The following is a 21764-nucleotide window of genomic DNA, read 5'->3' on the forward strand; positions in this document are numbered from 1 at the left end:
TTCAAGAAACCACATCTTTTTTGTTTCTTGAATTATGGGTTGAAATTGGGAATGCTCTAAAGAGGGAATGGAAGGATTCTTTTGGAATAACAAGTCAAACTAACCAGTGTACCACCCCCTCATTCCTGACAAAAAGCTTATGCTCAAAACGATGACTCTCCTGCTCCTCAAATGCTGCCTGACCAGCTGTGTTCTTCCAGTACCACACTCTTCCGACTCTGAACCCCAGTATCTAGTCCTCACTTTGTCCTATATGCACTATTCTTGCTTTTGAGAACACCATGACCAGGTAAAGCGTCATCACCTGGTGCTCAGGCAACTCTTCCCAGAGACAGTATATTAATTGGCTTTTCAAGTGGCACCAGTTGTTGTATGTTCAGAGGAGCTCAGATAGCAACAAGTCTTTGATTAGTAAGGCTGCAGCATGACAATCTGAGAGAGGCCTTCAAGAAGCTAGCTACATCAATCCCTCTCTCTGATCTCCAGCTCTGAAAAACTGCCTTTTCTAACACTCAGTCAAAAGAGAAAAGAAAAACTATGTTCAGAGTTGCTGAAAAGAAGAATACTCAAGTTTGTCACAACAAACCAATCCTGGGTCCAACAAAGCAGCCATTGAACTAAAAAAGAGAGTTGATGCTTTGTTTTTTGCACAGCATTGAAGAAAAGGAAAAAGAAAATGAAAATGGGAATCAACTCATTTAGTTTTCTGAAATTGGACTGATGACACAGAACTATGTTCCTCTGGACAATGGTTTCCGTCCACTCATTCGATCTGTGTTCGGTCAGTTTTTTGTTCCATTTTGTGTGTCTGTGCACATGTACATGTCAACGATTTAAAAGGGGTTATATCTAAGCTACATAAAGCAGAAATTCTGTTAGTTTGCTGTTCTTGTTAAAGTTAAGAGTATTTCAAAAACTTTTTTTTAAACTGAATAATCTCGTACGGTTTGCTTTTATCTTGGACAGGAATAAGGCAGAGGCAAAATGCAATTTGTTGCAGTTCCATTAAATCTTCACACTTGTTGTTACACTGGATTTGATTTCCAGCAGACTATATCACTGAATTTTGACAACTTACATCAGCAGAGGCACGCTAAACATAAGCCAGTAACTCGACATGTTTGACAGACTACAGCCTACTTTAGGACTTAGAGTCATAGAGATGTACAGCATGGAAACAGACCCTTCGGTCCAACCCATCCATGCCAACCAGATATCCCAATCCGATCTAGTCCCACCTGCCAGCACCTGGCCCATATCCCTCCAAAGCCTTCCTATTCATATACCCATCCAAATGCCTCTTAAAATGTTGCAATTGTACCAGCTTCCACGATTTCCTTTGGCAGCTCATTCCATACACTCACCACTCCCTGCGTGAAAAGGTTGCCCCTTAGGTCTCTTTTATATCTTTCCCCTCTCACCCTGAACCTATGCCCTCTAGTTCTGGAATCCCCGACCCCAGGGAAAAGACTTTGTCTATTTACCCTATCCATGCCCCACATAATTTTGTAAACCTCTATAAAGGTCACCGCTCAGCCTCTCCGTTCCAGGGAAATCAGCCCCAGCCTGTTCAGCCTCACCCTATAAGCTCAAATCCTCCAACCCTGGCAACACCCTTGTAAATCTTTTCTGAACCCTTTCAAGTTTCACAACATCTTTCCGATAGGAAGACGACCAGAATTGCACGCAATATTCCAGCAGTGGCCTAACCAATGTCCTGTACAGCCGCAACGTTACCTCTCAACTCCTGTACTCAATACTCTGACCAATAAAAAAGTATACCAAACGCCTTCTTAAAAAAAATGTTGGAATGCCTTGACAAGACTAACATTTATTATTTACTGTTACTTGGCGTTCAGAACGGTCACCTTCTTGAACTTCTGCAGTTCACATCGTGAAGAACTTCCCACATTAGGAAGTAAGTTATACAACTTTTGACCCAGTGATGAAGGAAATGCAATATATGTCCAAGTTACAAGCATCACTCGGAAGGGCACCTGGATTTGGAATCTTGGAGAACCTGCTGCCTGTCTTTTCATCAAATCATTGGTCCTCCTCTTCATGCACACAAGATGCTACTTTTTGGTAAGGAATCTGTGAATCAATATTTATCAGCAAAAAGCCACAGTATTTTTTTTCCCATAACACAGTTGCCAGCATCTTTCACAAGGACAACAATACCTCACTTTCTTCAGGTGCAGATCACTTTGGAAAAACAAATCATATTTGTAGTGCTGGTTAGACATTATTTTTACAATGCAGCTCCACTCCACTATAACTGACAAAGATTTCCATTAATTAGTATAACAATGAAACATTACTGCCCAAGAATTTACTAAGAGGAGGAGGATACTAGTACAGAATTTGAAAAGATGGACTGTGAAATTCTTGAGCAAATTGATATAAGAAGTGAGGAGGTTTGGGCAGATATAAAAGTGGGCAAATCTTCATTTCTGAGTAAGTTATATTCCATTTTGCTGTCTTAGATGTGAGGGGAAGATACAAGGGCACAAATCCTAATTTTTAAATCATCTCTGGCCACAGGGAAGATGCCAGAGGAAGGATGATAAATAACATGGTTCCACTTTACAAAAAGCATGATGGAGATAAACCAGAAAACTATAGAGTGATTGGGAAACTATTGGAGAAAATAGTGAAGGAGAAAATTAATATGATAAATAAGTTTATGGATGACATAACAATTGACTGGTTAGCAATGAGTAGGAAAGTGTTAGATTGCAGGAGAGTATAAACTGATAGGTCAGACGGGTAGATCAGTGACAGATGGAAATTAACTCCGATAAATATGGGGTGATGCACTTTAGAAGTAACAACAAGCGTCCACACCAAGAGACGGTGAGGAGATCTAAAGGAGCAACCTTACCTGAAACAAAAGCCTCAAGAAATCTCACCAACAACAAATTAAAATAATTGCTGTTCTGTACTGTGATCACAATAACGTTCACCCTACCACCTTTTTTTAAAATCCTCCTAAAATCTACTAAATTTCTCTTTAACCATCCATACAGGGCTGATCGCTCCACAGAATTTACCATGAAACCATGGTAACAGTCAAATGCATATACTCTCTTATTCCAAGGTCAATGTAGCCTTTCCCAAAAAGTTTGGTGCCAAAATTGTATTTTAGACATGGCCCAACTAGAAATGTTAATTACTATGGCAAAGCTTCATACTGCTTTTATTATCACTCTTTAAATAGTTTTTTTTAGATATCCTTTTGCATTTTAAGTAACTACTAAATTTTAGCCATGGGCCTTGAACTCTAGATTCTTACTGCCTGTAATTTTCCACAATTAAACTGAGATCTACCAATTTTGGTCCAAACTGGCTGGACTAGTATAAGTTAAAGTTTCACCCACTCGCTACATAGGTCAATGCTCTTTTGTGACTTTGGCTGCCACTTACATTGTGCCAATCTTTATACCATCGACAAATTTGGATACATGTCTTTCTATTACATCATTCAATAATAAGTACAAGAGTAGTTTTCAGCATCACCATATGGATATTCATGTGATCTTTAGTCCAATGGGCTTAATAAACAAAAACTGGGCAGATTTTTATACCCACTATATACATGGATAAAATTATGAAACAACTTAACATTTCTTTTTAAATAATGGGCAAGTTTTAAAAAGTGATTTTGAATACATTGTATTGAAAATGACTTTACCTTGCTCAGAAACATGGCATAGTAACGATGAAGAGGCAAGTGAAATGTAACCTGGTTAGGAGCAGGCTAAATTCAAGGGGGAAAAAATAAATTAAAAATTGATACTCACATACCAAATTTTCTTAAAGTTTAATTATTACAATTGTAAACAACCATAGTTTCCAATGTTACAAACTACTACTCACTACAAATTCATACAGGACAGAATTGTATATGTCAAAATAAATGTTTTTGCTTAGTTTGTTAAAATACATAATCTAACAAAGGACTATATTACAACCATTGCATAAAAATATTTGGCAATGTAAAATCCAGGGCATTAACAAGATTGCCTTTTGACAGCATTCTATCAGAGTGGTCAGGTACAGGTTTGCTAAAATGTATTAATGCAAGTTCCAGCATTCAAAATTTAGATGAAACATATATACTCACATCAGTTTTTTCAAAGACAAAATGAACAATCATTAAAAAGTTACCACGATCAGAAGAATGGATCTTACACCTCAGATCATGTCTGACTCTCGACTAGTACTTGGCATTGATGAAAATATTTGTTTTGGCTTTTACAACTGTCCAATTCTAGTATAATTTTGGTGACTCAGTTCCAGACCCTAAAGGGCCAGTACATCATTCCTGAGGCATGGTATCTAAAACTAGATATCAAATTCTAGCTGGATACAGGCCCTGCAAAACTTAAGTTTCACTTCTACAACTTTTGAAATCTAATCCACTGGAGATATAGGTCAACATTCCAGTCACCCTTCGGTGTTGTGGAACTTGGAAAATTATGGTCAAGTGCCTTGTCTCTTAGCTCATTGCTCAACTAGATATATCATTCCAAAAAAAATTCAGTCCTAATAAGTGAAGTTGTATTAAAACATCCACCTGAAGCAGTAAAGTTTCTTCACACTCAATGCCAGTGCATACTGGAAACCGGTGTGGCAGGAAATTCAGTTCATTGAGTACTGCTAAAAATAAAAAATAGTTTATAACATGCTGCAGGTGAGATATTGCTAATAGTGCCAGGATTCTGATGTAGATTCTCACCGGATCAAATGGTGAGCAATTCCAGTCACAGATTCTATAACGTGTACTCGGAGAATGTCTTTAAAGTATTGCAGTTGCCAATAAATTCTTACTGATGAACAGGTCCAGGTGATTAATGATCCATTAAGTGAAATGTACACATATATTAATCTCTGTTAGTAAGTCACTTCCTGCCTCTCATCAAAGAATTTAGCTATTACATGTAGTCACTTGCTAAGTATCTCAGCAAAGGGACTTTGATCATGTACTCTTATTACATTCCCATCACCTGAAAGGAAAAGATTCAGTTTATGATACTGCCCTAATTTTTAACATAGTGAACAATGATGTTTCTATTTTATCTTCCACTACATTGGATACTTTGCCACACACCATTCCAACGTATCCCCCTCAATGCCACCATGGTGTTAAGCTGCTGAGCACAGCCAAGCTTTTGCTGATTTGGAACAAGTAATTCCAGTTTTAGATAACAATCATGAACTGGCTGTGCAAGAAAACATTGTTCAATGTCAAAACAGTACTTAATGGGAACTAACATTTACGATTGCATTTGCCTGACAGAATCAGAACAGTGTCAGCCAATATTAGACCCTAAGGAACTACACCCTGGGAAGTTACCGACTGAATGATTTCCTAGAAAACCTGAAGATATGGAAAAGCACCTCTCCATATGGCTAAGAAAATTGTTTTTTTTTTTAAACAGACCTTCAAATAATAAATGTACTTCTGTTTTTCAAAAAGAGCTCAATTCAGCAGTGTGCATTATTATATTACTCCCTTACAGCTTAATTAGCCACATTCACATTATTTTGAATTAACACAATTCATGCATATAAAGATAAAATGTATTTTGAAAATATATTGCTCTATTTCATCAGTACCTCATCAACAAAATTAATGGCATCAAACCAATCCTGCAATGCATCCAGACAGTATCTGACCACAGTTCTGGTATATTCCTGTGTCTCCTACAAAGGAAATTCACAAAAATGCCTCATCAAATTATAAGATTTTTCTAATTCAGTTCAAACAATTAGCAATGATAATATTAATAAACTAACACACGCTTAGTTACCAAAAATATCTTAATTTCAGCCTTAACAATTAGTTTCCTAATTCTTACAACCTCATACATGTTGCTTGGCTTCACACGTCCACTAAGCTAGAGAGCTAAGGTAACTGAATAATTGCATTAAGAATAAAGTAAATGTCTCCCTACCTTCTGTGTTTTGGGAGAAACCTGTACTCATCTTAACTGCCTCCTGATACAAACATCCCTTCTCTGGACTCATTCAGGTGATTAGATACTACTGACCATTTTCCACTTTCCGAAATTAACATCTAAATCGCAAAATCCACATATGGACCCAGTTCCATTCAGGTGAAAATGATCCTAGTTCTCATTTACTTACCATTCCACAATATTCATCCTCCTGAGTTGTCACTTAGAGAACTAGGCACTTTATTATGTCAAATGCTCCAACCTCAAATGTTCTTTATGACAACCAATTTTTAGTGTTTGTCATCATTAGTACTTCCTACCCTACTGCACCTAAAAACCTTGTTCCAGATTTTATTTTCATTATCCTGTTATGTATCTTACATAACACAAATAAAATTCCTTCAAACTTACATTTTCAAAGCTGAAGAGCTCAACACAGCCTTTCACATGACATTGCAAAGAAAATCTGTTATATACTGCCTCTCGGACCTGAGCAACCTCTTTTTTTAAATATCTTGGGGACAAGTGTGACCTAATCAAATCCCTACAAAGATTCAATAGAACACAACATATTTGCAAATAATAATTGCTTATTGCAACCAATTGTAGTAATGAAATTTTATGACACCGATTAATCAGTTTCAAACTCCATTGAACTTGTTGGATTCAGACGGGTCAAAAATTTACACAACCTTTAGACTAAAAAAAATTGTATTTCGACTTTATCCGTGACTTACACTGCCCTGACTTGACAGTAGTTTCTGTAAATTCAGGATGTCCAGCATCTAACTAAATGCTGTCCTTAGTCCCCTTGGAACATTTTGTTACCCCTATTTTTTAGCCATGTACTTCTAACAATCACATGATACCTTCATAGTAATTTTTGTGCAATTCTTTATAAAAGCCTTTTGTAAATCAACTGCACTTATTAGCGTGGGAAAGTAGAGCCGAGCTAAATGATAAGCCATGATCCAGCAGAATGGCAGAGCAGGCTTGAGAAGCAGAGTGGCCAACTCCTGTTCCTATGTTAATCTAGTTTCAGTATATTAATTGCTCAAAACATGTCTTCATTCATAAAAGCAATGCACGATGGTGATTTAACCCCTCAAGCCTGTTCAGTCACTGCATGAGATCATGGCTGATCAGTCGCCTATATCCAAGTACATATCTTTAACTTAGTACAAAATTCAGATTTAAAATTAATTGTTCCAGCATAATTTGCCATTTGTAGAAGAACGATTAGTGAAATTCAATTAAGTATATTCCAGTAACTATTCAACATTACTTCAGCACTGAGCATAATTTCAGACTTTGTACGTCTTGGTAACAGGACATGGAAATATCTTACCCTAATTTTACAATGTGTTAGAAGTCCCCACATTGGCTGTGCACAGGCTTCCAATTCTGCTGCAAATGCAGCATAATATGTTTGAGATTCAAATTCTACGTGCTCATTTAACTCACGTTTGTTTAAATTCATTCCTAGAAAAGTTGAAAAAAACAAGGTGACGATGCAATTAAAATAATGTCATGAGTCTAAAACAAGTCAAATATGATGAGTTTATTATCACATTAGTATGATTGACAAATTGCAGATTGTAAGGCTTGACCACTGGTTTTGTTACTTCGACCGCAAGACCATAAGGTACAGAAGCAGAATGAGCTCATTCTGCTCATTGAGTTTGCTCTGCCAGTTGATCATGGTTGATATATTTCTCAACCCCATCCTCCTACCTTCTCTCTATTGCCCTTGATTTCCTAACTAATCAAGAACGTGCTTCTGTCTTAAAAACATTCAATGACTTGGCCTCCACGGCCTTCTGTGACAATGAGTTCCACAGATTCACTGCCCTCTGGCTGAAGAAGTGTGTTCTCATCTCAATTCTATAGGGTCATCCCTTCACCCTGAGGCTGTTCCATCTAGTTTCTCCTACTACTGGAAACATCTTCTCTACATTCACTCTATCCATGCCTTTCAATATTCTGTAAGTTTCAGTGAGATCCGCCTTCAGCCTTCTAAATGCCACAGAGTAAAGACCCAGAGAATATATATTTGAAAGTGATGAATTCAGAGAGCTATGGAGATAGGGCTGGAGAATGGACTAACTGGGTAATTCTTTGGGGTGCCCATTCAAGCACGATGATCGAATAAACTCCTTCTGTACTGTAACATTTTACGTACAACATGTATATTGTTAAGCACCAATGTTGTAGATGCTCAAATTTAGAAAGAGAGAATACATGGCTTTCAGTGCCACAAACATTTCTGCATACAGTAAGAGAGTCAGATCAGAATGCACATACCTTTTTTGTACATATTTTGATGTGTAGTACAAAGAAAGATCACAAGTAGTAAGAGCAACAGTAGGCCATTAAGCACCCCTGAGACTGTTGCATTCAGATCTTGGCACATCTGATTGTGACCTGAACTCCACTTTCACTTGCATTCCCCCTGCCCCATCCCCGCACATAACTCTCAACTCCCTTGTCTGTCGTACCATGTACGACTCATCCTTGAATATATTTATGGGTCCAACCTCCAATGCTCTACACAGAACAGAATTCCAAAGCATAACAGCCTCAGAAAAGAAAAACATTCTTCATTTCCATCTTGATTAAGAGATTCCTTACTTTCAAACTGTGCTGACACACATCATCTACTGTATCTGTTGCACCTGACGTGGTCTCGAGGAGACAGGACACCAACTCGCAGATCCTTTCAGAGAACATGTCGAGGACACCCGCTGCAAATGTGTTGCTGGTCAAAGCACAGCAGGTTAGGCAGCATCTCAGGAATAGAGAATTCGACGTTTCGAGCATAAGCCCTTCATCAGGAATAAGAGAGAGAGAGCCAAGCCGGCTGAGATAAAAGGTAGGGAGGAGGGACTAGGGGGAGGGGCGATGGAGGTGGGATAGGTGGAAGGAGGTCACGGTGAGGGTGATAGGCCGGAGTGGGGTGGGGGCGGAGAGGTCAGGAAGAGGATTGCAGGTTAGGAGGGCGGTGCTGAGTTGAGGGAACCGACTGAGACAAGGTGGGGGGAGGGGAAATGAGGAAGCTGGAGAAATCTGAATTCATACCTTGTGGTTGGAGGGTTCCCAGGCGGAAGATGAGGCGCTCCTCCTCCAGCCGTCGTGTAGTTGTGTTCTGCCGGTGGAGGAGTCCAAGGACCTGCATGTCCTCGGTGGAGTGGGAGGGGGAGTTAAAGTGTTGAGCCACGGGGTGATTGGGTTGGTTGGTTCGGGCGGCCCAGAGGTGTTCTCTGAAGCGTTCCGCAAGTAAGCGGCCTGTCTCACCAATATAGAGGAGGCCACATCGGGTGCAGCGGATGCAATAGATGATGTGTGTGGAGGTACAGGTGAACTTGTGGCGGATATGGAAGGATCCCTTGGGGCCTTGGAGGGAAGTGAGTGTGGAGGTGTGGGCGCAAGTTTTACATTTCCTGCGGTTGCAGGGGAAGGTGCCGGGGGTGGAGGTTGGGTTGGTGGGGGGTGTGGATCTGACAAGGGAGTCACGAAGGGAGTGGTCCTTGCGGAACGCTGATAGGGGAGGAGAGGGAAATATATCCTTGGTGGTGGGGTCCGTTTGGAGGTGGCGGAAATGGCGGCGGATAATACGTTGTATGCGCAGGTTGGTGGGGTGGTAGGTGAGAACCAGTGGGGTTCTGTCTTGGTGGCGGTTGGAGGAGCGGGGCTCAAGGGCGGAGGAGCGGGAAGTGGAGGAGATGCGGTGGAGGGCATCGTCGATCACGTCTGGGGGGAATCTGCGGTCCTTGAAGAAGGAGGCCATCTGGGTTGTGCGGTGTTGGAATTGGTCCTCCTGGGAGCAGATGCGGCGGAGACGAAGGAATTGGGAATATGGGATGGCGTTTTTACAGGGGGCAGGGTGGGAGGAGGTGTAGTCCAGGTAGCTGTGGGAGTCAGTCGGTTTATAATAGATGTCTGTGTTGAGTCGGTCGCCCGAGATAGAAATGGAAAGGTCTAGGAAGGGGAGGGAGGAGTCTGAGACAGTCCAGGTGAATTTCAGGTCGGGATGGAAGGTGTTAGTAAAGTTGATGAACTGTTCAACCTCCTCGTGGGAGCACGAGGCAGCGCCGATACAGTCATCGGTGTAGCGGAGGAAAAGGTGGGGGGTGGTGCCAGTGTAGTTGCGGAAGATGGACTGTTCCACATATCCTACAAAGAGGCAGGCATAGCTGGGGCCCATGCGGGTGCCCATGGCAACTCCTTTAGTTTGGAGGAAGTGGGAGGATTGAAAAGAGAAGTTATTCAGGGTGAGGACCAGTTCAGTCAGTCGAAGGAGGGTGTCAGTGGAAGGGTACTGGTTAGTGCGGCGGGAAAGGAAGAAGCGGAGGGCTTTGAGTCCTTCGTGATGGGGGATGGAGGTGTACAGGGACTGGATGTCCATAGTGAAAATAAGGCGTTGGGGACCGGGGAAGCGAAAATCCTGGAGGAGGTGGAGGGCGTGGGTGGTGTCCCGAACGTAGGTGGGGAGTTCTTGGACTAAAGGGGACAGGACCGTGTCGAGGTATTGGGAGATGAGTTCGGTGGGGCAGGAGCAGGCTGAGACAATGGGTCGGCCGGGGCAGGCAGGTTTGTGGATTTTGGGCAGGAGGTAGAAACGGGCGGTGCGGGGTTGTGGGACTATGAGGTTGGAGGCGGTGGATGGGAGATCCCCTGAGGTGATGAGGTCCTGGATGGTCTGTGAGATGATGGTTTGGTGGTGGGAGGTGGGGTCGTGGTCAAGGGGGCGATAAGAGGAGGCGTCCGCGAGCTGGCGTTTGGCTTCAGCGGTGTACAGGTCAGTGCGCCAAACTACCACCGCGCCTCCCTTGTCTGCGGGTTTGATGGTGAGGTTGGGATTGGAGCGGAGGGAGTGGAGGGCTGCACGTTCTGAGGGTGAGAGGTTGGAGTGGGTGAGAGGGGTGGACAGGTTGAGTCGGTTGATGTCACGGCGGCAGTTGGCTATAAAGAGGTCGAGGGCGGGTAGGAGGCCTGCACGGGGTGTCCAGGTGGATGGGGTGTGTTGGAGGCGGGAGAAGGGGTCGTCAGAGGGTGGGCGGGAGTCTTGGTTGTGAAAGTAGGCACGGAGGCGAAGGCGGCGGAAGAATTGTTCAATATCTCGCCGCGTGTTGAACTCATTAATCCGAGGGCGTAGGGGAACGAAGGTGAGGCCCCTGCTGAGGACTGATCTTTCATCCTCAGAGAGGGGGAGGTCTGGAGGGATGGTGAAAATCCGGCAAGGCTGGGAGCTAGGACCTGGTGTGGGACTGGAGCTGGAGCTGGAGCTGGGGGCGGGGACAGAGATCGAAGTAGGGGCGGAGTTAGACGTGGTGACGTTGCTCGACGTGGGGGCGGGGTCATGCGTCGTGACGGAAATAAGCGTGGGGGCGGGGTTACGTGAAGCGACGGGAGATGGCGTGGGGGCGGGGTTATGGGCGGGGTTATGCGTAGTGACGAAAGACGGCGTGGGGGCGGGGAAACCTGAGGATTTGTGCTCCTGCAGGTTAGTGATGTCAGTGGGGGCGGAAGTGGCTGCGTCGACGGCAACCGGAGGGGCCAACCAACCTCATCACCCGGCGGCTGAACACTAACTCCTCTTCCCACTCCACCAAAAACATGCAAGCCCTTGACCGCCTCCATCACCAAACCTAACCACCCGACATCTGGAAGAAAAACGTCTCATCTTCCGCCTTGGGGCCTTGCAAACACATGGAATCAATGTGAATTTCACCAGTATCATTTCCCCTCCCCCCACCATATCCCAAGCCTCCAACTCAGTACTGCTCTCTTGACCACCCATCCGCTCCACCCTCCTCTCCGCAATCTTGACTCTATCTTGAGGGGAACATTATTCCTGTAACAAATCCATCCAATTATATAGTAGAGTTCCATCTATCAAGTCATAACATAAGACATAGGAAGTGTAGGCCATTCATTTCTTCAAGACTACTCTATCATTCAATAAGTTCATGGCTGATCAGCCCTAGGCCTCAACTTCTCTTTCATGCCAGCACATCATAGCCCTCAACACCTCAATTTTTAAAAATCTATCCACCTCCTCTTTGAATCCATTCAGTCATCTTGCCTCTACAATTCTGCGGGATAGAGAATTTCAGACACTCACTTCACTCAGGGAAAAGAAATTCCTTCACCTCTGGGTTTTAAATGAATGTATCCTTATTATGTAACTTTGCTCCCTAATTCAAGATTCCCCAACCATGGAACTATTTTCTCAACATGCACCCCATTTATTCCTCTCAAAATCTGAAACATCTCAACAGGATATTCTGGACTCGTCATTTCAGGAATCCGCCTAATTAATCTCTTCGTACTGCCTCCAATCCTTTCTTAAATATGGGGGCAAACACCATACTCCACAGTCTCACCATGTCCTAACAGGATCTTCTATTTTTTAACACAATAACCTCTCATTCTTTTCAACTTCTATCAATAACAATCCACCTATTAAACCTTTTCCTCAAAAGGCAACTCCTTCTCATTTCAGGAATCAGCTGAGTCAATTTCTCTGAATTGTTCTAATGCAATGCACCATCACAGTGAAGCTGTCTGCAAAAAGTTTCTGCAGTTGCCATCAAAGTGAAGCAATTTGAGAAGAGAGACTGTTCTCCAGGAGCATAACAGTAAGCAATCTGGGAAAAGTCACATGGGTCAACAGGAACAGCTGACTGGGTGAGTAAGGTCAGGTGATTACTTATACTATTTAATCACATAATTTGTAAGGTCTTTATTTTGAGTTTATAGTTTGTAAAGACAAGAGTGCAGAGTTCTGGAGAAGGGCCCTAGAGTATATGATATTATTTGATTTAAAGGGCAACCTAAGAGTTGAATTTAAAGGGGTAAAGCATGGAAGGAGAGATTAAGGTCACAGTGTGCGCCTCCTGCTCTACGAGAGAAGTCAGGTACAGTTCTAGTGCCTGGGACTAGAAAACAAGCAGGACGAGTCTCAGTTCCTTGTAGCTTGAGGTTTGGAGTTAGAACAGCAGCTGGGGACACTGAGCATCCGTGAGGCTGCGAATAATATTGTAAGCACTTACAGAGAAGTGTTCACTCCTAAGGCATTACAGGGAGGGAATGGATGACAGACAGAGAAAGAGAACTAGAAAGTGGTGCAGGAATCCCCTGTGGCCATTTCCAGCAAAGTAGTTACATTGCATTACATATTGCTAGGGGTCTGGCCTCTGAGAAGAATGTAGCAAAAGCAAAATTTGTTGCACCATAGTTGGCTTGGTTGTACAGGCTGAGACCATTCCTGCATGTGTTATAGTTCCAGGCGCTATAACTCTAAGTGTGAGAAGACTAGTGTTGAAAATTCAATCATAAGGGGAATAGATAAATGTTTCTGTGGCCACAAATAAGACTCCAGAATATTGCTTTCCAGATGCTAAAGTCAAGAATGTCTCAGCAATTGTAGGACATTCTGGGAATGGGAGAATTAACAGCCAGTGGTCATGGTACACATTGGTTTAAAAAAAAGGGAAGATGCTGAAAAGCAAAATATAGGGAGTTAGGAAGCAAGTTAAAAAGTAGGACCTTGAAGATAGTGATCTCACAACTAGTAAGAACACAAAGAGCATGAAGAGCCAACCACACGGTTTGAGGGCAAAGACAAAATGCAAAAAAAAAGTCTCAACACTTGTGAATTCTATCTTACAAAAGCCCATTAACTGAAAACAGTTAGAACTGGAGAAGTGGAATGAGAATGTGGAACTCAGAGTACAGAGGAACTTGGATATTGTGACACATGAATCACAAAACACTGTTACACTGTTTAAGAAAACTTAGTCTTGATTTTCAAATGTAGACAAGGACATATTTCTTTCTCATACAGCTATTTCTCTGTAGAATTTTCTTCCCCAGAAAAAAATGGAGGCTGAGTCATTGAATTTATTTAAGGCTGAGTTAAATAGGTTTTTGGGTAGATAAGGGACACAAATATTTTGGGGTATATAGACAAGAAAGTCAATAATGATTAGACTGAAACAAAAATAGAAATTGCTGAAGAAATTCAGCCGCTCTGGTAGCATTTGTGGAGATGAAGCACAGTTAATGCTCTGGGTCCAGGGATTCTTCTTCAGAGCATGAAGGTGGTGGAAACAGGTTGTACGCAATTTGGGGGACTATCAGTTTGGACGCTATATGGGGAGATCACGAGACAAAATTAGGTTACTGATGTTCGATTGTGCTGTCAGGGAAGATAGCAAAGGTGTCAGAGTGTTGGAGTTCAGCCTCTGCAATGTACAGGTCAATATGCCAGGCTTGATTACAAATTTTATTGTATAATTTTACTGAATTGGTAGAGCAGGCTCAAAAGGCCAAGCAGCCTACTCCAGCCTTGTGTTCCCAACTGGGCTACAGAAAGAAGTATATAAACAAGAATAATATCTATGTAAAATATTCCAAGTACCAGCCTCTGAAGATAAAACAAAATGAAATAATCCTCAGAAAAGAAACTTACCTTGAAAAAAGGAAACAAAATTCATCCACATCTGAAGAAGGCCCTGATCTTCCAAGAAACGTTTTGCCACACTTTGATGTGAAAGGATATTTATAAAATCACTAACCAAAGGCCAGTATGTATTGTTTTTCAAGAGTGGCTCACCACAGTTTACAACAACATGAAAATTGTTTTCTTCATCTAAAATAATGAAAAACAAGTAATTTCAAACTACAAGTTATACTCAACTATATCACAGAACCCAATGTTTCCTTTTGACATACAAAAGCAACTTTGAAAATCCTGAAAGTGATGTTTTCATATCTTTAATTTTAAGTATTACAAAATAAATTGTGCCCAATTATATACAAGCAAAGACAGCAAATCTGTCCTGATTTCATTTTCTCAAAAATTAAGGAAAAATGAGAAAAACAGCTTTCCACAAGTTTAGAATGTCATAAAATTAAATTTCTGCTCACCTTGCAACTCACTTTTGATAAGGCAACTTTCCATCATATAAAGTAGCACAGTGACCATTATTTCCAGCAGCTGACATTCTTCAGTCACCTGCCGTGCCAATTCTTCATTGCTAAATAATTGAACACTGATATGAACAATCCTATTGGACATAGTGTCTGATTCATGGCTCTTAATCAGAGTTTTCATAATGAAGGCATAATGTTGAACGAACGTTTTAGTAAAAGCTATCTGCAAAAAAATGTAAAAATTAATACTGCAAAATTTTATTATGGCACTTTGACGTCATACAGTGGGTAAGCATCGAGTCAAGGCAGGCTTTTAACGAACCAGCTGGTTTTACCCTGCCATCATTTTGTTAATCTTTACCAACTTTGGTAAAACTAGGTCCGGTATGTGCTAGACCCATTTTAGCCAGTGATCAAGGGTACCTAATTATTTGTTGTCACCCCCAATTAGAACAATATTAAGAGAGTCTAAACTCCTGCACAGAATGCTACTTAATGTTTTTTTTTAAACAGGAAAATGAATACATGATCAATGGATCAACCATTTCATCAATGCTTTCAGTTGACAACCACTTGCGTTAAACAGAACATAGAACAGTACAGCCCTCAATGTTGTGCCAGCCTTTTATGCTACTCTAAGAACAGAGTAACCTACATATATCTTTCATTGTACTAACTTCCATGTGACTATCCAAGAGTTGCTTAAATGTCCCTAATGTATCTGACTGTACTAAAACTGCTGGAAGTGCATTCTACGCACCCACCACTCTTTGCATAAAAGAACCTGCCTTGAACATCTCCCCTAAACCTTCCTCCAATTACCTTATAATTATGACCCCTTGTGACAGACATTTCCACCCTGGGAAAAAGTCTCTGGCTATCCACTCTATCTATGCCTCTCAACATTTTGTACACCTCTATCAAGTCACCTCTCATCTTTCTCCACTCCAATGAGAAAAGCCCTAGCTCCCTCAATGTTTCTTTATAAGACATGCCCTCCAGTCCAGGCAGCATCCTGGGAAATCTCCTCTGCACCCTCTCTCAAGCTTCCACATCCTTCCTATAATGAGGCGACCAGAACTGAACACAATATTCCAAGTGTAGTCTAACCAGGGCTTTATAGAGCTGCAGCAAACCTCATGACTCTTAAACTTAATCTCCCTGTTAAGGAAAGCCAATGCACCATATGTCTTCTTAACAACCCTATCAACCTGGGTGGCAACTTTGAGCAATCTATGGACATGGATCCCAAAATCCCTCTGTTCTCCAGATTGCCAAGAATCCTGTCTTTAACCCTGTAATCTCTATACGAATTCAACCTTCCAAAATGAAACATGTCACAACCTTCCAGGTTGAATTCTATCTGCCACTTCTCACACCAGTTCTGCATCCTGTCAAAGTCTCGTTGCAAACTACAACAGCTCTCCACACTATCCACAATTCCGCCAACCTTTGTGTCATCGGCAAACTTACTAACCCACCCTTCCACTTTCTCATCCAAATAATTTTTAAAAATCACAAAAGAGCAGAAGTCCCAGAACCGATCCCTGCAGAACACCGTTGCTCACCTAGCTCCAGGCTGAATACTTTCCAACTACCACCACGTTCTTTCTTCTATGGGCCAGCCAATTTTGTATCCAGACAGACAGGTTTTCCTAGATCTCATGCTTTTTTACTTTCTTAATGAGCCTACCATGGGGGACCTTATCAAACACCTTGCTAAAAACCCATGTACACCACATCCACCCCTCTACCTTCATTAATGCGTTTTGTCACATCCTCAATGAATTCAATAAGGTTTGTGAGGCATGATCTGCCTCTTACAAAGCCATGTTGACTATCTCTAATCAAACTGGGGTTTTTCAAGTAATCAAATCCTATCACAGAATCCTCTCCAATACTTTGCCCACCACTGACGAAAGACTGATTGGTCTATAATTCCCAGGATTATCCCTGTTCTCTTCCTTGAGCAAGTGAATAACATTTGCCACCTTCCAATCACTTGACAGAACTCCAGTGGTCAATGAGGACACAAAGATCATTGCCAAAGGCTCAGCAGGCTCTTCCCTAGCTTTCTGTCGTAACCTAGGGTATGTCCTGTCTGGCTCAGAGGATTCAAATTTTTCAGCACATCCTCCTTTCTAACATAAACTTGTTCTAGTCTGTTTCACACTGTCCTCAGAAAAGTCAAGGTCCCTCTCAGTAGTGAATACGAAAGCAAAGTATTCATTAAGAACCTCCCCTACTTCCTCTGACCCCAGGTGCAAGTTCCCTTCACCATCCCCGATTGGCCCTACCCTCACTCTGGCCATCCTCTTGTTCCTCACAAGATGTGTAGAATGCCTTAGGGTTTTTCTTATCTGCCTGCCCGCTAAAGATTTTTTATGTACTCTTCTAGCTCTGCGTCCATTCTGCAATTCCTTCTTGGCTATCTTGTAACCCTCTAGAGCTCTGTCTGATCCTTGCTTCCACAGCCTTAAGTAAGCTTGTTTCTTCCTCTTGACTAGATGTTCTACATCCCTTGTCACCCAAGGTTCCTTCAACCTACCATCCCTTACTTGCCTCAGTGGGATAAACCTGTCCAGCATCAGCAGCAAGTGCTCCCTAACCAGCATCCACATTTCTGTCATGCATTTTCCTGAGAACATCTGGTCTCAATTTAGGCACCCAGTTCCTGCCTAATAGCATTGTAATTCCCCCTCCCCCAATTAAATACTTTCACATATCGTCTGCTCCTATCCCTCTCTATGGGTATAGTAAAGGTCATGATCAATATCATCAAAATGCTCTCCCACCGAGCGATGTGACACCTGGCATTGGGTTAACTACCCAAAATACCACCAACTATGTGACATCAGCTTCAAATGAGGGACAACATGAAAAACATCTTATTGAAGGAAATTCAGACCAAGTACTTGCTCATCACATCACATTCCATTGTTCCCAACTCTGAATTATCAATCTCAGTTGGATTATTGCACTATAAGATCTCAACAAAACATGCTCTACCACATTTTCTTCACTACAGTAAGACTTGGATGAGAAAACAATGTCCTATAGCCAAGTTATAAAGGTCATTAAAATAGGTGAGAAGGCAAGTGGTGCTAGGAATACAAAGAGTCTGCGGGGAGCTACATACAGGCTAAGCAATGGGCAAAAAATTGGCACATATAACATAACGTGAGGTAGTGCAGAACTTTGATCTGAAGTTACAGGAGCAGAATATTATTTAATTGAAGAAGACTGTTGAAAGCTACAGAACAGGAGGATATGGGGGATATTGTGCATGAATCAGAAGAGTCCAGAATCCAAGTTCAACAGGCAACAGGAAAAGTAAATAGAATATTGGCCGTTATTTAAAGAGAATGGAATAACAAAGTTGGGAGGTTTTTCTAAAACTATCCCGGGCCATAGTGAAATATTATGATCAGTTTTGGGCCCTTTATCTAAGGAAAAAGATGATGAGGAATTTCTTCTCTCAGTGAGCAGTGAATCTCTAGAATTCTTCACAGCAAAGCTGAAATGTGAAGTTGAGGGTTATCAGAACAACTATTAAATGGCAGAACAAACTTGATGGACTGAATGGGTTTCTTACGCTCCAATGTTTTGTGGCCTTCTGGCAAAGTCTCAGATCGGGTCAAATTGTTGAATCATCTTCCTACTTAAAGGCATGATTATTTTTGAAAATATAAACTGAAAAACTTCCCATTGCAAATAATCTGAATGATATGCTTAGAAAAAAAATACATGCCTAACAGAGGGGCAGGAGTTTGAATTCCTACAAATTTGATTTCCCATAACCAATGCCAACTTAATACATATTCTTGGTTTAGGATGATTATAATTTACATCAATGCTTTTTTCCTCTATGCAGCACAAGGCAAGTCCAGGAAACGATGCTGCAATTAAAAATCATCTTTTCCACTTTAATCGAAGATTTTTATTTGCAGACGTTACTTGCATTTCAGTAGAAAAATATATTTTTCAATACAAGCTTAACTTGAGTAGAAGTCTAGGTACAAAATGCAAGGCTGTGCCATGTGTAAACAAGGGACATCCGATCTGACCAGAAATCGGGCTGCAAAATGGCCTTGCACTGGTCCAACTCCCAAAAAGCAAAATATACAAGGGCCCTGAAGGAAATAGATAAGCCTTTTTTTAATTTCCGCCTATAATTATTTTTGAACTAAAACAGTTATCTAGATTTGTAAGCCATTGAGTTTCACTCATTAATTTCCAAAAAGTAATTAACTAGCACAATTCGAACAGCTGTTGAAAATCTCAGAAACATACTGAAATGTTACATTTCTAAATCAAAGTTACTTCATTCAGGAATGCAGGATACTTGTCTGCTACTATTTCTTGCCATTTCATTAAAATAGGAATTGTTTAGTTGTTAAATGTGTGAAGTAGAAAGCAACTTAAATAGATACTTAGTAAATAAATAACTCTTAATTCAATAACTAAACATGGAGTAACTAAATACTTGTGTTACTGAAGACATGATGTTTATTATTTAATTTTTCATGGGATGTGTGTATTGCCTGCTGGGCCTGTATTTGTTGCTCATCCTTAATTCTCCTGGAACTCAGTTACTTGCTGTAGCACTTCAAAAGGGCAATTAAGAGTCAACCATGTTAGTACATCTCAAGTCACATGCAATCAGACAAAGTGAGAATGGCAGATATTCTTCCGTGATGGCTTAATGAACCAAATGGGATTTAACAACAATTGACGAGTTTCATAGTCACCACTAGAGAGATGTTGCTTTCAATTCGGGATTTACTTCGAGCTGCCACAGTAGGATTTGAACAGATTCCCCTAAAGCATTAACTTGATCCACTGGATTAAGTTATAGCCCAGCAACATTACCACTACACCACATTCTTCTAAATGATTTCCTTCTTTTGCATAATTTGGACAATGAGGTCAACTATTGCAATATAATTGCACTTTAATACAAAAGTTTTTGTTTGTGTTTAAATCAAAGAGAGCAAGTACTTCAGCCTGTGCTGTCAGAATACGTGAATTTAACTTCAGAATCTCATATAGAAGTTCTCTGTATATATATGCAACCACTCATGCATTTTGGATAGAAAACAATCCAAAATAGACAATATAAACAATCTGCTGTCTTGCTGGGACTAACAATATAGCTATTTGCTTCAAATGTGCAAGTACAGTAAGAATGCAGTGATTAAAAAATGATATCGAATAGAAAGGTAACATATCTAAAGTGAACGCGGTTTACTTTGTATTGTTAACAATTATTATTTCAAAACTACATGACTTAAATGTTATAGTCTGGAAAGGTGTTAAAAAGAATTACTTTTTGATTTAAGTCAACAGTATTTGAAAACACAAAGGATTCACTACTGTATCTTACGCATGCATACATACCTTATAGCTCTGATCAGGCAGCATGTTTAGTAGAAACGTTACCATCTTCTGTGGAAACTCATATTTGACAGTCCAGAACAATAGTTCTTCTAGAAAGCATTTATGTTTCAAAATATCCATAATGGATGAATCTGAAATGCAATATAGAAAGAGAATTTGCATAGCTGGCTGATTGAAGGCTGCTGACTTAAATAAGACCATAAGATATAGGAGCAGAATTCGGCCATTTGGCCCATCAAGTTTCTTGACCATATGATCATGGCTGATTTATTCCACAACCCAATTCTCCTGCCTTTTCCCTGTTACCCCTGAACCTCTTATCAATCAAGAACATACCTAGCTCTATCTTAAATACACTCAGTGACTTGGTCTCCACAGCAGCAATGAGTTGCGCAGAAGGCTATAGAGGCCAAGTCGCTGAGGCTCCTCCCATGTCAAATTCAGGTTAAAATTAGTTTGAAGATTAGTAGTATTTGAGAAAGAGTTTGCATCTATCAGTATATAGTGTTTACAGCTACAGAGAAGGTGCACAGAATGATCATTCCTCCATAAGAGAGATCCGGTTCATAAGTCTGATAACAGCAGGGAAGAAATGGTTCTTAAATCTGTTGATATGTGTTTTTAAACTTTTGTATCTTCTGCCCAATGGTCGAGGTTGGGAGAAAATATAACTGTGGTGAAGGGATCTTTGATTATGTTAGCTGCTTTCCCGAGGTTGTGGGAAGTGTGAACAAAGTCAATGAAAGGAAGGCTGGTTTTCGTGATGGACTCAAATAAAAGGTGTCTTGTGAGTAACTAGCAGAAAGTGAGGACTGCAGATTCTTGCGATTGTTTCCTGAAGAAGGGCTTATGCCCAAAACACCGATTCTCCTGCTCCTTCGATGCTGCCTGCCCTGCTGCACTTTTCCAGCAACACATTTTTCAGTCTTGTGAGTAACATATGGCATAATCCTGCGTGATTTTAATATACATTGAAATTGGATAAATCAAATTAGTAAAGGTGTCCGAGATGATGAGTTCATAGACAGTTTTCAGGACAATTTCCTTCAACTGTATTTTCGACAGCCAACTAGAGAGGAGGCTATACCATATCTGGTAACGTGCATGAGGCAGGATTAATTAACAAACTTATAGGGAAGGTATCCCTAGGTAGTAGACATCATAATAATACCAATTCCATATTTTTGAGGGAGTGAAGAGTGAATCCAAGCCTAGTGTTTTAACTCTAGGACAATTATGAGGCCATAAAACACAGAAAACAGGCCATTCAGACAATTGACTCCACTCTACCATTCAATATGATCATGGTTGATCTTTAATCTCAACACTACAGTAAACACTTTCTCCTCATGACCCTTGATGCCTTTAAACTTCAATAATCTCTCTTTAAATATATTCTGTGACCAGGCCTCTGTAGCCTTCAAAGCTACAGATTGATCAACAGAGATATACAGTGGCAGA

At 41.0% G+C, this 21764-nt stretch overlaps 1 protein-coding gene across 4 annotated transcripts in view; it reads right to left on the reverse strand.

Annotated features, from left to right (window-relative positions):
• Positions 1–21764, reverse strand: part of ubr3 (ubiquitin protein ligase E3 component n-recognin 3) — a 362664-nt gene that overhangs the window by 245653 nt on the left and 95247 nt on the right. For 3 of the 4 annotated variants that reach the window (XM_060827270.1, XM_060827271.1, XM_060827269.1), the window contains exons 7-12: positions 20304–20434; positions 14898–15126; positions 14440–14619; positions 7312–7445; positions 5623–5709; positions 3695–3760 (exon numbers count right to left, since the gene is read on the reverse strand). In XM_060827270.1, the coding sequence (XP_060683253.1) occupies positions 3695–3760; positions 5623–5709; positions 7312–7445; positions 14440–14619; positions 14898–15126; positions 20304–20434 (827 nt within the window). The remainder of the gene's footprint in view (positions 1–3694; positions 3761–5622; positions 5710–7311; positions 7446–14439; positions 14620–14897; positions 15127–20303; positions 20435–21764) is intronic. The other variant, XM_060827272.1, reaches the window with a different exon arrangement.

This window comes from Hemiscyllium ocellatum, chromosome 7, assembly GCF_020745735.1.
Source record: "Hemiscyllium ocellatum isolate sHemOce1 chromosome 7, sHemOce1.pat.X.cur, whole genome shotgun sequence".
Classification (NCBI taxonomy): domain Eukaryota; kingdom Metazoa; phylum Chordata; class Chondrichthyes; order Orectolobiformes; family Hemiscylliidae; genus Hemiscyllium; species Hemiscyllium ocellatum.